The 12,682-nt window shown below is 38.5% G+C and overlaps 1 protein-coding gene across 20 annotated transcripts in view; it reads left to right on the top strand.

The window, feature by feature from the left end:
• Positions 1-12,682, top strand: part of KIAA1217 (KIAA1217 ortholog) — a 221,920-nt gene that overhangs the window by 184,312 nt on the left and 24,926 nt on the right. For 16 of the 20 annotated variants that reach the window (XM_058184027.1, XM_058184046.1, XM_058184034.1 and 13 more), the window contains 3 exons: positions 348-452; positions 942-991; positions 5,106-5,278. In XM_058184027.1, the coding sequence (XP_058040010.1) occupies positions 348-452; positions 942-991; positions 5,106-5,278 (328 nt within the window). The remainder of the gene's footprint in view (positions 1-347; positions 453-941; positions 992-5,105; positions 5,279-12,682) is intronic. The other 4 variants (XM_058184045.1, XM_058184032.1, XM_058184030.1 and 1 more) reach the window with 1 other exon arrangement.

The following is a 12,682-nucleotide window of genomic DNA, read 5'->3' as shown; positions in this document are numbered from 1 at the left end:
GGCTCATTTGTAAATATTCAAATATTGACAAATATTAATTGACCTTGTTGGATGGGAATTCTGGTGTCTGTAATCTCAGCATACGTGGAACGTTGTATGATCAATGAGATAGCAAGTAGAGCTCATAAGAGTCTATCAGTTATAGTCATACATGAATGTTGGGTCTGTGTGTTTGTGTGAGTGTATATAAATCAACTGGCCTTTTGTCACATGATACATGCAAATGGATGTTCACAGACTATAAAAGAAATTCCATGGTAACTTTCTGTGATCCTCATTCCCTTCAGAAAATCAAGTCATGGGAATGACTGTGTTTGGCTTTAACCAAGGATTCTCTTGTCTTACAGAGAGAGGATGCAAGCCATGGAAAAACAGATTGCCAGTTTAACTGGCCTTGTTCAGTCTGCGCTTTTAAAAGGGCCAAACACAAGTAATAGCAAAGATCCTTCTAGGTAAAAAAACCCAAAATGAAATAAAATCATTAAATATATTTCATTGTAATGATGTTCGTGATCACCATGGGGTGTGGGGGGAGGAGGGAATGTCCCAGGACAAATCCTGACCTTGTTGGCTTCACTTGAGTCAAGATTTCATCTTCACATTTTAGAAAGTTGGATAAAGTAGAAACAACAATAATTCTTGGAGATTTGCCCTATTCTTCTGATTAACATTTCAATTAATCATCTGGTGAAATTCCTCTAATGGTGGTGGACCTCTACTCTTCTTTAAAAGTACATTCTTTAAACCTTCTTTAAAGTGAGATCATAGAACATAACAAGTAATTAAATTACAAGGTAATCTATATTCTAGTCAGGATACAATGTAAATTAGTTTGTAATTATAAGCAAAAACATTAATAGTTCATTGTTTAAATAGTTTACATTATCTGATAACATCAAGATGATTTTAATATAATTATTATCTACTTTTCTTCCATTTAGTGAGAAGATGGTAAAAATTGTAACTAGTAAGAGCAGTGCTGAGAAGGCAGGTAAGCTTTCTTGTGATGTGATAAGCACAACAGAATTTGTTTTACCTTAAAGGAAATTCTGGGAATCAACATAAAAACCTTCAACTGTTAAGAATCTAGCCAAGGAGCCAAGGAATTTTATGAAATTGGAGAGAAAGCAAGATATTGTTTTTGCTAACTATGAAGCATTCTAAAATGATAGTCTTTTGCAATACTGAGATTAATTGTTTAGTTTGTTTTCTTCTACAGCTCTGTGTTTAATTTGTATGAACAAGCATTGCAAAGACATTGTAAGTCTAATGCTTTTTTTCCAAGGAAACATAAAATTCTGCCTTATATTCCTATGTTTTGGGGATAGTTATGATGAAATGTAGTGACATTAAGAGTAAATTCAAGCAAAATCATTTTTATTATATTGCCTAATCTATTCCCCCTCAGAAGGCGAGAGTATATAAAATGTTGGTCTGAGAAGAAAAGAGCACAAAGCACTGAACCTCATAGCCTCCAGAAGTGTCCTGTGTCCTCAGGGAGTGTTTTACAATATACAATACCAGGCTGATAAAGAATTTGGGCATATAAAATAATTAACTCATCCTATCAGTCCAATGCTCATCTTTCTTGAACAAGTGTAGAACTGCTTTTCCAAACCAGTGAAGAGCTACAAGATCTTGAGGTGTTTCAGAAAATGCGTCATCCCCCCCTTTTTTTTTACAAGTGATAAATGGGAAGAAGTGTTTTTTGAAAAACGCTTTCAAGAATTTCAGCCTGCTATTTATTTGCTATCACTAGGCCTAGCGTTTGAATGTGTCTCCTCAGAATCATTAAAAGGCCTATCGAAGTTGACAAATTGACTGTTTTAATTAGAGAAGAAAATATATCCCATTTTGTTTCTATCTGGAAACCACTTTTTAGTGCTTGAGACAGAAAAAGAAAGGAATTTTAACTTTGGGTTTTGCTGATTAAGCTAGTTTAGAGAGCCGGTTGGTGCAGCAATCTCCAATCTTTCTGGCTCCACAGACCGACAACTGCAGTGGTGGTGGGAGGGGATGGTTTCACGTGTGCAACCTAGATCCCGCGCATGTGCAAATGAAGCTTTCTGTGTTTGCCTACCACTTCTGGTTCCCAACAGGAGTTGGGGACTCGTAGTCTAATGGTTAGAGCAGCCTAAAGACCAGGAATTCCAATCTCACTTTAGTCATGAAAGACAGTCCCTCTTTTTCCATCCAACCCACCTTACAGGGTTGTAGTGGGGAAAAATAAAAGGAAGGAGGAATATTAGATATGTTTACCAGTTTGAATTATTTGTAAAAATACAAAAGGCAAGATATAAAGAAAAGAAAAGAAAAGAGAGAGTGTGTCTGTCCTTATAGATATGGCTAGTACCTGTTAAGTTGGTAAAGTTGAAGCTGCAATTTTATTTTGTATTTTACTGCACTGAAAAAGTTGGAAGCCAGTTCTTCCCATTTCCTTAACAGTTTTTATTTTTGTTTGTATTTTACACACATGATAAATTCCAATAGAAAAGGAGGTACATGGAAAAGGATTGACTTCTAAAAGAGACTGCATGAAGGCATCTATGCTGAATGTTGTCTTCCAGGCTCCTGGAAAGACAGCATACCCAAGCCTTGAGTTCAGGCATTATATTTCTCACTCTCTTCTCTTTCTTCTTGTGCCTGCAGAGCTGCCTCTAAACATGGCATTGCCCAGGGTTACATGTTTGAAGAGGCAGGCACAGCTGGGTGGGTGTAGTATGCTAGAAAAGAATCTACATTTGCCATTTTCATTTCTCCCATGAAAGATTACGTAAGAGTCCCTTTTATACTACTGAAACATCATCCAGAACAAAATGCCAACTGGAAAACACATGATCTATTGCAGAGAAACAGGCTATTTTCCTCACCTCGTTTTCCCCTTTCAAGATCGGAAATTCCTGCAAAAGCTTGATTGCTTGACAAGAAAACTATCCTTCAGATTTTTTTTTTTCATTGTTGGAATCAAGCCCATCTGCAACTTCACTGATGTTCAAAATTTTGAAACAATGGAAAAGCCAAAGCAAGAAAAACAATTCTGTGCTATGTTTAGGCTTTCTTTAAATCTAAATATAGTGAGGTTTGGGGCTTGAATTGAAAAATAAAAGTATGATCTAACCAATCAAGAATGAACTCCATTGTAAGAAGTTTTAAGATTTTCCCAGCATGCCCTGCCCAATTCTGGATTCCAACTGATAACGAGGAAAGTAATGGAAGAAAATAACTTGAAAAAAAAATGATTTATTCAGAACAAAGATGTATTTTTCATGCTCTAGCAATAACAAAAAAAGACTAACCATTGGAAAATTAAAAAAAAATATTTTAATTCCACACAGAAAGGACTAGTTTCTCCTTTAATTCTATGTCTAACATCATGATTTAGCATTTTTTGAGAAAAGTCTGTTAGTCTGAAAATGTCATGTTCCTTCCCATTGAGAAAACATTTTTGAACAGGCTTAGTCAATATTAAAAGCTTAGTTTTTCTTCTTAAAGATTTACAAAATCAGGTGAACTTAAGCTATAGCTAAAATTACAGGTTTTATTTATATGTTTATGCATTTTCTTATGGTTTGAAGTTTTCCTTTCCTTTTGTTCTTGTGTATATTTTATTTTTGTATAAATGTATATATTGTTTATTTTTATCTTAGATCATTTTATGTAGGTCTAAATTATTTATTTTTATTTTATGAATGTCTGTTTGAAAATAGCTCAGTAAAAAGCATAGGGATTTTGATCAAAAAAAAAGAAGAAGAAAAATTATTATGCCACTAAAGTGATTGGTATAAGCCATAGTTAGGTCTTAATATAGGTTATCAGTTCTTTTTTCCCCCTCCTTTTTTTGTAGCTGTTCTTGGTTTGTAGTTTGATAAGTTATTTAGAGCAGTGTTTCTCAATCTTAGCAACTTGATGATGGAGGGACTTCAGCCATCAGAATTGGCCAGCCAGTAAGTTAGGGAATTCTGAAAGTTGAAGTCTATACTTACAGTTGCTAAAGCTGAGAAACATTGGCTAAGAGCTTGAGGGTGGTGCATTGTGTCAAAGACAATAATATCAAGAAAATAAATATCAGGAAAGCAGAACAAACTTTATCATCATGCTAAAATGTAGCTGCAGGTGGTAAGTAAAAAAAACAGCTCTGGCTGCAGACTATCTCTCAAGCTAAAGAATATATTTTCTGGTTCCACCTATTGCTAATTTCTCCTTTTAGTGTGCAGCACTTCTTTTCCTCTGGCTGGGTTCATGTTAAATCATAATTTATGAAATGAACCAGAATTGCCTGGGCTTGCATAATACCACAATTCATAAAACAAGTGGATAGACACTCAAGAAATTGGACCTCGACCAAATCCAGTTCTTACAAATTTCATGTTGACTTCATATAACATGATTCTAGCCCCTGTGTTTTCTGTTTGCTCTTCTTACACTAAATTTGAATCTGCTCAATGATACAGTATCTAAGATCAATATTAGCTTGTTAGATATATATCTCACTTTAGTCAGAAGTTGAAAGCACTGTGTATTGCGCTGCTTCCTCTTGTTTTTTCCTTTAATATTATCTCAATGGGGTTGAGTGGCTAAGAATATGTGAATGGCCCTAAAATCACTCTGGGAGCTTCTGTACCTAAATATGGACTTCAAGATATCTCTTAAGTCTGAACATCTTAACTATAAAACACAGAGACTAACCCCAATGAAGGAAATAACCAATTTATATTATTAAGGAACAGTGACTACAGTATTTTTCTCTCTGTGTGTGAATGTGAGTGTGTGTGTATAGGCTTATTTATAGATGATACTGAATTTGTCAAAATCTAGTAGGCTGATGATTAGATTTCATCAAATATCTGAGCAGAAAAAAAATCCCAGGTTTGTTTACATTATATATAAATTATCTTTTGACAATGATTCTCTTTTTGTTGTCTCATCTGTTCTCTGTCAACACATCAGTCAACCATTGTGTCCATTACATTCTAATCTCTGATACTGTTTTTAAAGCATCAAGTTTAAGTGATCCATGAGAGCTCTAATTTTTAATGATTGAAAGAGAAGTAGAAGAGAGGGAAGTAAGGTTATTAATGGAGTCATTTGCCTATCTTTATTTTTAGGATCCACTCATGACTTCCCTGGGAAGAATTCATTAGCAGAAGTTGAGATTTCCAGTAAAAGCCCCCGCCATTCTCTTCCATCAAACTCTGCAGCCATGCAATTCAGTCTCCTTAACATGAAACGCAACGTATCTGATCTCCGTCTTCAGCTTCTCCAGATCAGGCAGTTACAGGTATTGTTATATTAGAGAAAGCCTCCAGTGAGGTGCAAGCATATCTGTGTTTGCATTTTCAGACCCATCCACAAACTAAATCAGTTACATTTGAAAATTCACTTTTCCTAATTTTGTAGTATACTTTGCCAAAATTACCCTTGTAGAAAATTATTTGCCATCACTGTGTATATGATGTAAAATTTCTGAGGAATATACCTTTCGAAATGGGTACCAAAATGCAAACACATTTTAGTTTGAACTTCTTTAAAAAAACAAAGAGAGAGTCATGAGAAATTTAATAGAACTTTTATGAATGTGCCCTATTTTAGATTCCACAAAGTTTATGGGTTTTTTTTGGTAACAAATTAAGCAGATGCCCCTCGGAAAGTTACTCTGAATACTCTTTCAAATTATTAGTAAAATATGAAATTAAATGTTTGTTTGTAGAAGAAGGTAAGATCAATAGAACAACCATCACAAACCATAAAGATGTAGCTAAGCCTTAGTTATTCTTACAAATAAATCTTTTAAAAAGATAAAGATACAACTGACGGGTAAAAATTGAAGTTTACCCTTTATTCATCTCACCCACTTGATAACATATGTTGTTATATCATCAGGTTTACAAAGCTTAGAACGTTGCCTATTTTTAAAAAAATAAGGCATATATTTTAAGGATTTCTAAGAGTTAAATTGTACAGTGTTTAAAATATATATTGTGCAAGTCTGCTTTTGGTTTTTATTTTGATTAGGGCAGGTTCATATTGTAACAGGATCTAGGAGTCCTAGTGGACAATAATTTAAATATGAGCCAGTAGCTGCAACTGCCCAAAAAGCCAATGTACTCCTAAGCTTCATCTACAGAATAGTATCAACATCAGTGAAGTGTTAGTACCATTATATACTGTTTTTGAAAGACCACACTTGGAATACTGTGTCCAATTCTTTTATCTATTATCACCATGATAGATAAAAAGAGACTCTTTCTAAAGAGTGCAAACAGCACAATAGATTAAAAAAAGACTCCAGAAAGAGTGCAGAGAAGAGCAGCAAATATATTTAGGGATCCAAAAGCTAAAACATATGATGGCTAGTTTCAGGAACTAGTCTAACAAAAAGAAGGACTAGGGGTGACATGATAGCAGTCTTCCAATATAGAGAGGCTGACACAAACAAAGAGGGGGCAATCTAGTCTCTAAAGCACCTGAGGGCAAGACAAGAAGTAATGCATGGAAACTTATCAAAGAGAGGTCCAGCCTAGAATTAAGGAGAAATTTCCTGACAGTGAGAACAATTAATCAGTGGAAGAGCATACCTTCAGAAGTTGTGGATGCTCCATCGCTAAAGGTTTTTAAGATTTTGGACAGCCATTTGTTCAGAATAGTATATTCTGCTTGGGCGGGGAGGGGGACTGATGAACTAGAACAGGGGTCACCAACCTTTCGGACCTCAGGGACCACTAAATTCATAATTGTGAATCCCGCGGACCACTAATATGATTTTTTTAAAAAAATAAGTAGTATTTAGTCTAATATAAAAAATGCAAATAATTTTTCTGCGGACCACCAAAATTTTCTCATGGACCACCAGTGGTCCACGGACCACCAGTTGGTGACCACTGGACTAGAAGACCTCCAAGATCCCTTTCAATTCTGTTATTCTGTATTCTGTAAGGTCATCTACATTGCTACCTATACTGCCACCTCTCTGGGTAGTGCTCCTAGATTCCCAAATTCCTGCAGTGGCTGAATAATTCACAAGATGTTTCTTTTGATTGGCTTTTCACATTTATTTGAAGAGAATGACAACCAAATCATTAATTTTTTAAAGAAGACATGTTGAACTATTTAATCAGAACTAATTTATCCTCATTAATGTGTTTACTTTAGGATTCCTGTACAAACATTAGTTTTTGTTTTATTTAGAATCATTGTCTATGTTGGTGCTCTTGTTCTGATCTTTCCAGGGGTTATTTATAGTAATTTAATATTTAAATTCTTGTTGTGAATCACATTCAAGAATAATCATATCTTATTTAAGATATATTAATATCTTAAAGTACATGTCCCCAAGGTGCTTTCTTGTTTTGCTGGGAAACATTTGGCTTCTCACCCAAGAAGCTTCTTCATTTCTGACTGAATGGTGGAGAATGGAAGGATTTATATTCCCTGCAGTCATGCGGCCAAAGAGGGCTAACAACCACATGACTGCAAGGAATCCATCGATTCTGCACCATTCATTCAGAAATGAAGAAGCTTCTTGGGTGAGACGCCAAACATCTTCTAGCAAAACCAAAAAGTCCAGTTACCATTTTGAAAGATAGCACCTTGGGGACAACCATGACCTGGATGACTGAGAACCTCCATAGACATCTTAAAGTGTATGTTTTAAAGAATACAGTGAAGTATGTGGAGAAGAATCTGAGATAACTTTTTGCTTCAGAGATGTTGAAGTTAACACATTTTTCTCTCTCTTACCATACAAATGAATATGGTAAGGGCATTTATTCAGTGATCCGCCTTAATGTACAAGTGTGTGTCTATATGCAGCCAAACGGCCAAAGTTGATTCTAAGGACATGTGCTTTCAGTATCCTTCATCACAAACAATAGAAGCAAGGAAGAATAGTTTGTTCTGTTCTTTGGCCAAATGACAATGAAAACAATATGTAAATATTTATGGAAAAGGGCTAAAGGCATCTTAATGACCAGTTGGTTTCATTTGAGTACACAGCATTGGCCTTTTGTTTTGTTCTGGGATTGTTTATCTCATATTTTGGTCTTCAGTGTTTTGTGGACAGAGAGGGAGGGTGAGGTCGTAAAAGCAGAAATGCAAAACCATAATTGCCTATCAATAGTGAGATCATTGTTTGGATCAGTGATCGGGTTAATGCGTGGCATAATTAAAAACCTTGGCCTCTGTTCATTGTATGAGAAAGAGGGTTAAATCACTAAATGCTTTTCCAGTTCTCTATCTCTAGCCAACCTGTAATTGGCTGAGAAGATCAATAATGCTGCACCTGACAGTGGTATCCAAAAGTAGAATAGAAGCAATAAAGAGAACTTTCATAGAGACGGTACATGATAATACTCCCAATGAGATCCTTGGTCTGACTAGTTTAGATTGCATATTGCTGCATACTTCCTTTCTGTGGGCAAAGACATTTCCTAGAGCTTGTCCAGGAGATGATGGTTTGGGTTGACTGAACCTGAATACAAAATATGTATGAAGCATTACTTTTAAGCTATGGCTTTTCCCAAAGTCAGCCCCCTTCAGATATGCTGTATGAATATTCTATGCTTCTTCACCATTAAACCCATTGGTCTCGGAGGCTGATAAGACATACAGATAATCCTTGAGGAATGACAGATCACTTAATGGCCAATTGAAGATACAATAGACTGCCTCCCCCAAAGCTACTTATATCTCCATTTTAGATATTGTTCACCCTTATAATGGGATGCTGCAGTGCCTACCCAGGCCTTTGAAATCACATCCAGACATCCAAGGCAGGCTAAAGCTGGACAGCAGAACCTAACTTGCGCATGGTGAGCTATTAGAGCTTTTAGGCCAAGCCTTTTTTCCATACAGCAATCCAAAAGAGTCTAAAACCCAGCAGCACAGGCTACTAGCTCATGAGGAACTGTTAGAGTTTTGTACCTAGACTAACAGCTCATCAAGCATTGGTAATTTATGCTACCCAGGTCCAGGCTACCTTGGGCTTTGGCAGCCACCTGACAAACTAGTAGCTTCTGCTGCTCAGGTTTTGACTGCCTTGAGTAGTTGCTTAGCCCAGAGGAAAGGGAGAAGAGCATGGAGTGCCTCAGGAAGATAGATGAAGCCTTGGAAGGCCTGGGGTAGGCCTGGGTTTGCATTAGGCCTCCTAGGGCTTTGTCTACCCCTGAGGAACCCCATACTCTGCTTAACACCTGTATGCTCATTTAATAGCTGCATCAGGAAGAGCTGGGGTTGGAGGTTGTTAACTGAGGGTGTTTAATGGCTATCACGACATGTAACAATAATGGGTAGGCTCCATTACCATAGGTCATATGGTAATGGACCATGGGTCATATGGTAATGGACAGAGTAGGTAGGTAGGTCATATGGTAATAAACACAGGTCTGGAAAACACCAAATACAGTTTTCCTGGTTCATGGTATGCCGTGTATGTGTGTGTGTGTGTGTATTTGTTTTCTGAGGTTTTCAGAGTGTTTGTATGTTGGTCTTTGGTTGTTCGGGTTTTCTCCCGTGTAAAATTGGAAGTGTCTTGGCGACATTTCAACGAAGTCTCATTCGTCATCTTCAGGCTTCAGCTTCGTGCTTATACATACATATACATATCAGCATTGTCTTTGCTGAAAGTTCTTTTCAAGGAGTCATAAGCAAAATCATTAGATTCTAATAAAAAATGAAAGCACTGATTTAGCCATATGAAATCTCAGATTACTGAAATTAAATGACTTCAATGTTCATTTAGAATGACAGAATCATTCTAGGGCTATGCTGGCAAACCTATGGCACATGTGCTGGAAGTGGCACATAGAGCCGTCTCTCTGGGCGTGTCAGCCATCGCCCGTTGCTCTGCTGGGTTCCTGCGCACACATGCACACCAGCCAACCGGTCATCACACACACGGAAGTGCTGGAAACCGTAAGAACAGGTCCCTAGTGCGCATGCTTCCAGCATGCGTTCTGGCCAGCTGGTCTTTGCGCACACATGCCTTCCAGAAATCAGAAGACCAGGTGACTGGCACGCATTCACATGCTGGAAACCAGAAGCCAGCCGGTCTTCACACACATGGGATCACTGGAAACTGGAAGAGCAGCTCCCTGGCGCAACATGCGCGTGTTGGGAAAGTGAGCTTCCAGTTTCCAGCATGCGTATGTATGTCAGTTAGATTGTCTTCATGTGTTCATGTGCGCCAGAAACTAGAAGATTAACTTCTCAGCGCACACATGCACACCAGGGAACTGCTCTTCTAGTTTCTGGCGCTCCCTCGCGTGCGCACTGGGGAGCTTCTCTTCCAGTTTCCAGTGCTCCACCATGCATGTGCACTCCCGTTTCAGCACGCTGTGCCAAAAAGATTCGCCAATGCTGTTCTAAGGACTGCAATGAGACAGTGAAAAGGAGGGAGAGGAGACAGAAACAACGTTAAATACAATACTGTACTTGGCTATTCTGAAATTTACTCATATGATTCACTGTAATCCTTGCTTCCTTCCTTCTTAGATAATTGGAAACTGTACAATTTCTTAATTTGAGTTCTAAATCTCAAAACAGCCTATGCTTATTTGGATTCGTCATAATATATTCTGTTTGTTTACAAATTTCACCTAGACATATACAAATGTTGCAGATTAAAAAAAAACAAGTTAAACCTGTGTGATCCCCACTGGCTTTTTCTTCATAGCCACTCAGAAAGTGAACCCAGTATCACTATCTGATAGGAGGCCCTGATGTTTCTATTTGGGGCTTCTGTATAGAGATAATAGGAAAAATGGAAGATGCAAAGCTCATTTGATACTTATTTGAACCCCATCAAATTATTATTAGATTATTATTAATAATTTTTTATCCTGCCTTTATTAACTTTATAACTATCTGAAAGTGGCAAGCAGACATAATAGCCCTTCCTCTTCCTATTTTCCCCACAAAATATCAACCTGTGAGGTGAGTTGGGCTAAGAGAGAATGATTGGGCCAAAATCACCCAGCCAGCTTTGATAACTAAAAAAGGAACTAGAACTCAGTCTCCTGATTTCTAGACTTAATCACAACACAAACTGTCATGGAGCTGACCTTAGACAGCATTACTATGTTCTGAAATTGTCAGGAGCTTACCAGGGAGGGAATGGAAGACCACATTACACATAAAAAGGGGCAAAGCCTTGATTACATGGTTGTGGCTTCCATTTTGATTTTTTTCAGCAATAGGTATACTAAAATCTAATGCATGCGCGCTCTCCTCTCTCTCTCTCTCTCTCTCTCACACACACACACACACATACACACACACACACACACACACACACACACACACACAGAGTTTTTGTTGGATCCTTCTGAGTCTTCCTCCACTGTTTGGATTTTATTTGTGGATTTGTTATTGCTTTTTTCATATTCATCACCCAATTGAACGCCTGATCTATCAAAACAAACTACCCATTTGTGTCATCTTCAGGAAGAGGAGCTACTTTGTGCTGTTAGAGAGTAAAATCTTTTTGCTTATTTATATCTATGCCTAAAATTGAATTGTAGAAAATTGTTGCCCAACACACCAGAATGTAATAGATAAAACATCTTAGACCAGCGGTCACCAACCAGTAGTCCGCGAACCACTGGTGGTCCACAAGAAAATTTTGGTGGTCCTTGGAGAAATCTTCATAGTTTTGCCACCCTGGTGGAGGAACTGTGGTGCAAGCAGGCCAAAGCAGCGATTACAATGGCTGGAAGCTGTGGGAGCAAAGCACTACTTGCACTTGCACAGTATCAGCATTCTGCCTTGATATATTTGCCCAGCCGGTGGTGCAAAGCAGCCCTTGTCTCCTGCCACTTGAGACTCAGAGTGGTAAATGGTGACTGGTCTGGGAAGTAGCCGGATTTTGCTCTCTATTGCAGATGCCAGATCGGCTCCCTACAAACTCTCGTCTCACGAGGAGCACTCGCTAATGCAGCATGGGAAACTTTGGCTGGACTCCTTGAGAGATGAGAGCTTGCAGGGGACTGATCTGCCGTCTGCAATGGAGAGCAAAATCCGGCTGCTCCCCTGATCAGATGCTGTTTACAGCTCCGAGTCCCAAGCGACAAGAGACGAGGGCTGCTTTGCTCCACCGGTTCGGCAAATATACCAAGGCGGAATGCTGATGCCGCGTAAAATGAAATAGAGAAAAAGAGACAGAATGAAAGAGAGAGAATGAGAAAGAGAATCAGAGAGTGAAAGAGAAAGAATGAGAGAGAATCAGAATGAGAGAATAAGAGAGAATGAGAGAGAGAGAGAGAGAGAGCACCGCCTTCTTGGAAGAAATGCGGGGGTGGGGCCGAAAGGGGATGTCTTGCATTAAGTATCGACCCTCCTACTTCAATTTCGCGAGGTCGGCGCAGCAGGCAGCAATCCTTCCTAGTGTACCTTGTTTCTCTGGAGCACTCTACCCCGCCTCCCACTTCTGCCCGCTTCCTCCTCCTCCTCCTCCTGGAGGCTCTGGGCTGCTTACTCAGCCAGAGGGAAAACTCAAAGGGCGCTTTGCCTCCTGGCTTGTCCCGCTTTCCAGGGATGTTACCCAGGGGGCCACTCTCTTCACAGCTCTTGCTCAAAGCTGCCTGGCTCTGAAAGGACGCACAGAGAATCAGAGAGAGAGAGAATGTGAGAGAGACAGAAGGAAATAGACTCAGAAAGAGAAAGAATCAGAATAAGAGAGAGTGGGGGG

Source organism: Ahaetulla prasina, chromosome 4 (assembly GCF_028640845.1).
Source record: "Ahaetulla prasina isolate Xishuangbanna chromosome 4, ASM2864084v1, whole genome shotgun sequence".
Taxonomy (NCBI): Eukaryota; Metazoa; Chordata; class Lepidosauria; order Squamata; family Colubridae; genus Ahaetulla; species Ahaetulla prasina.
The sequence above is the reverse complement of the archived record's forward strand: the minus strand, read 5'-3'. Positions and strand labels throughout refer to the sequence as shown.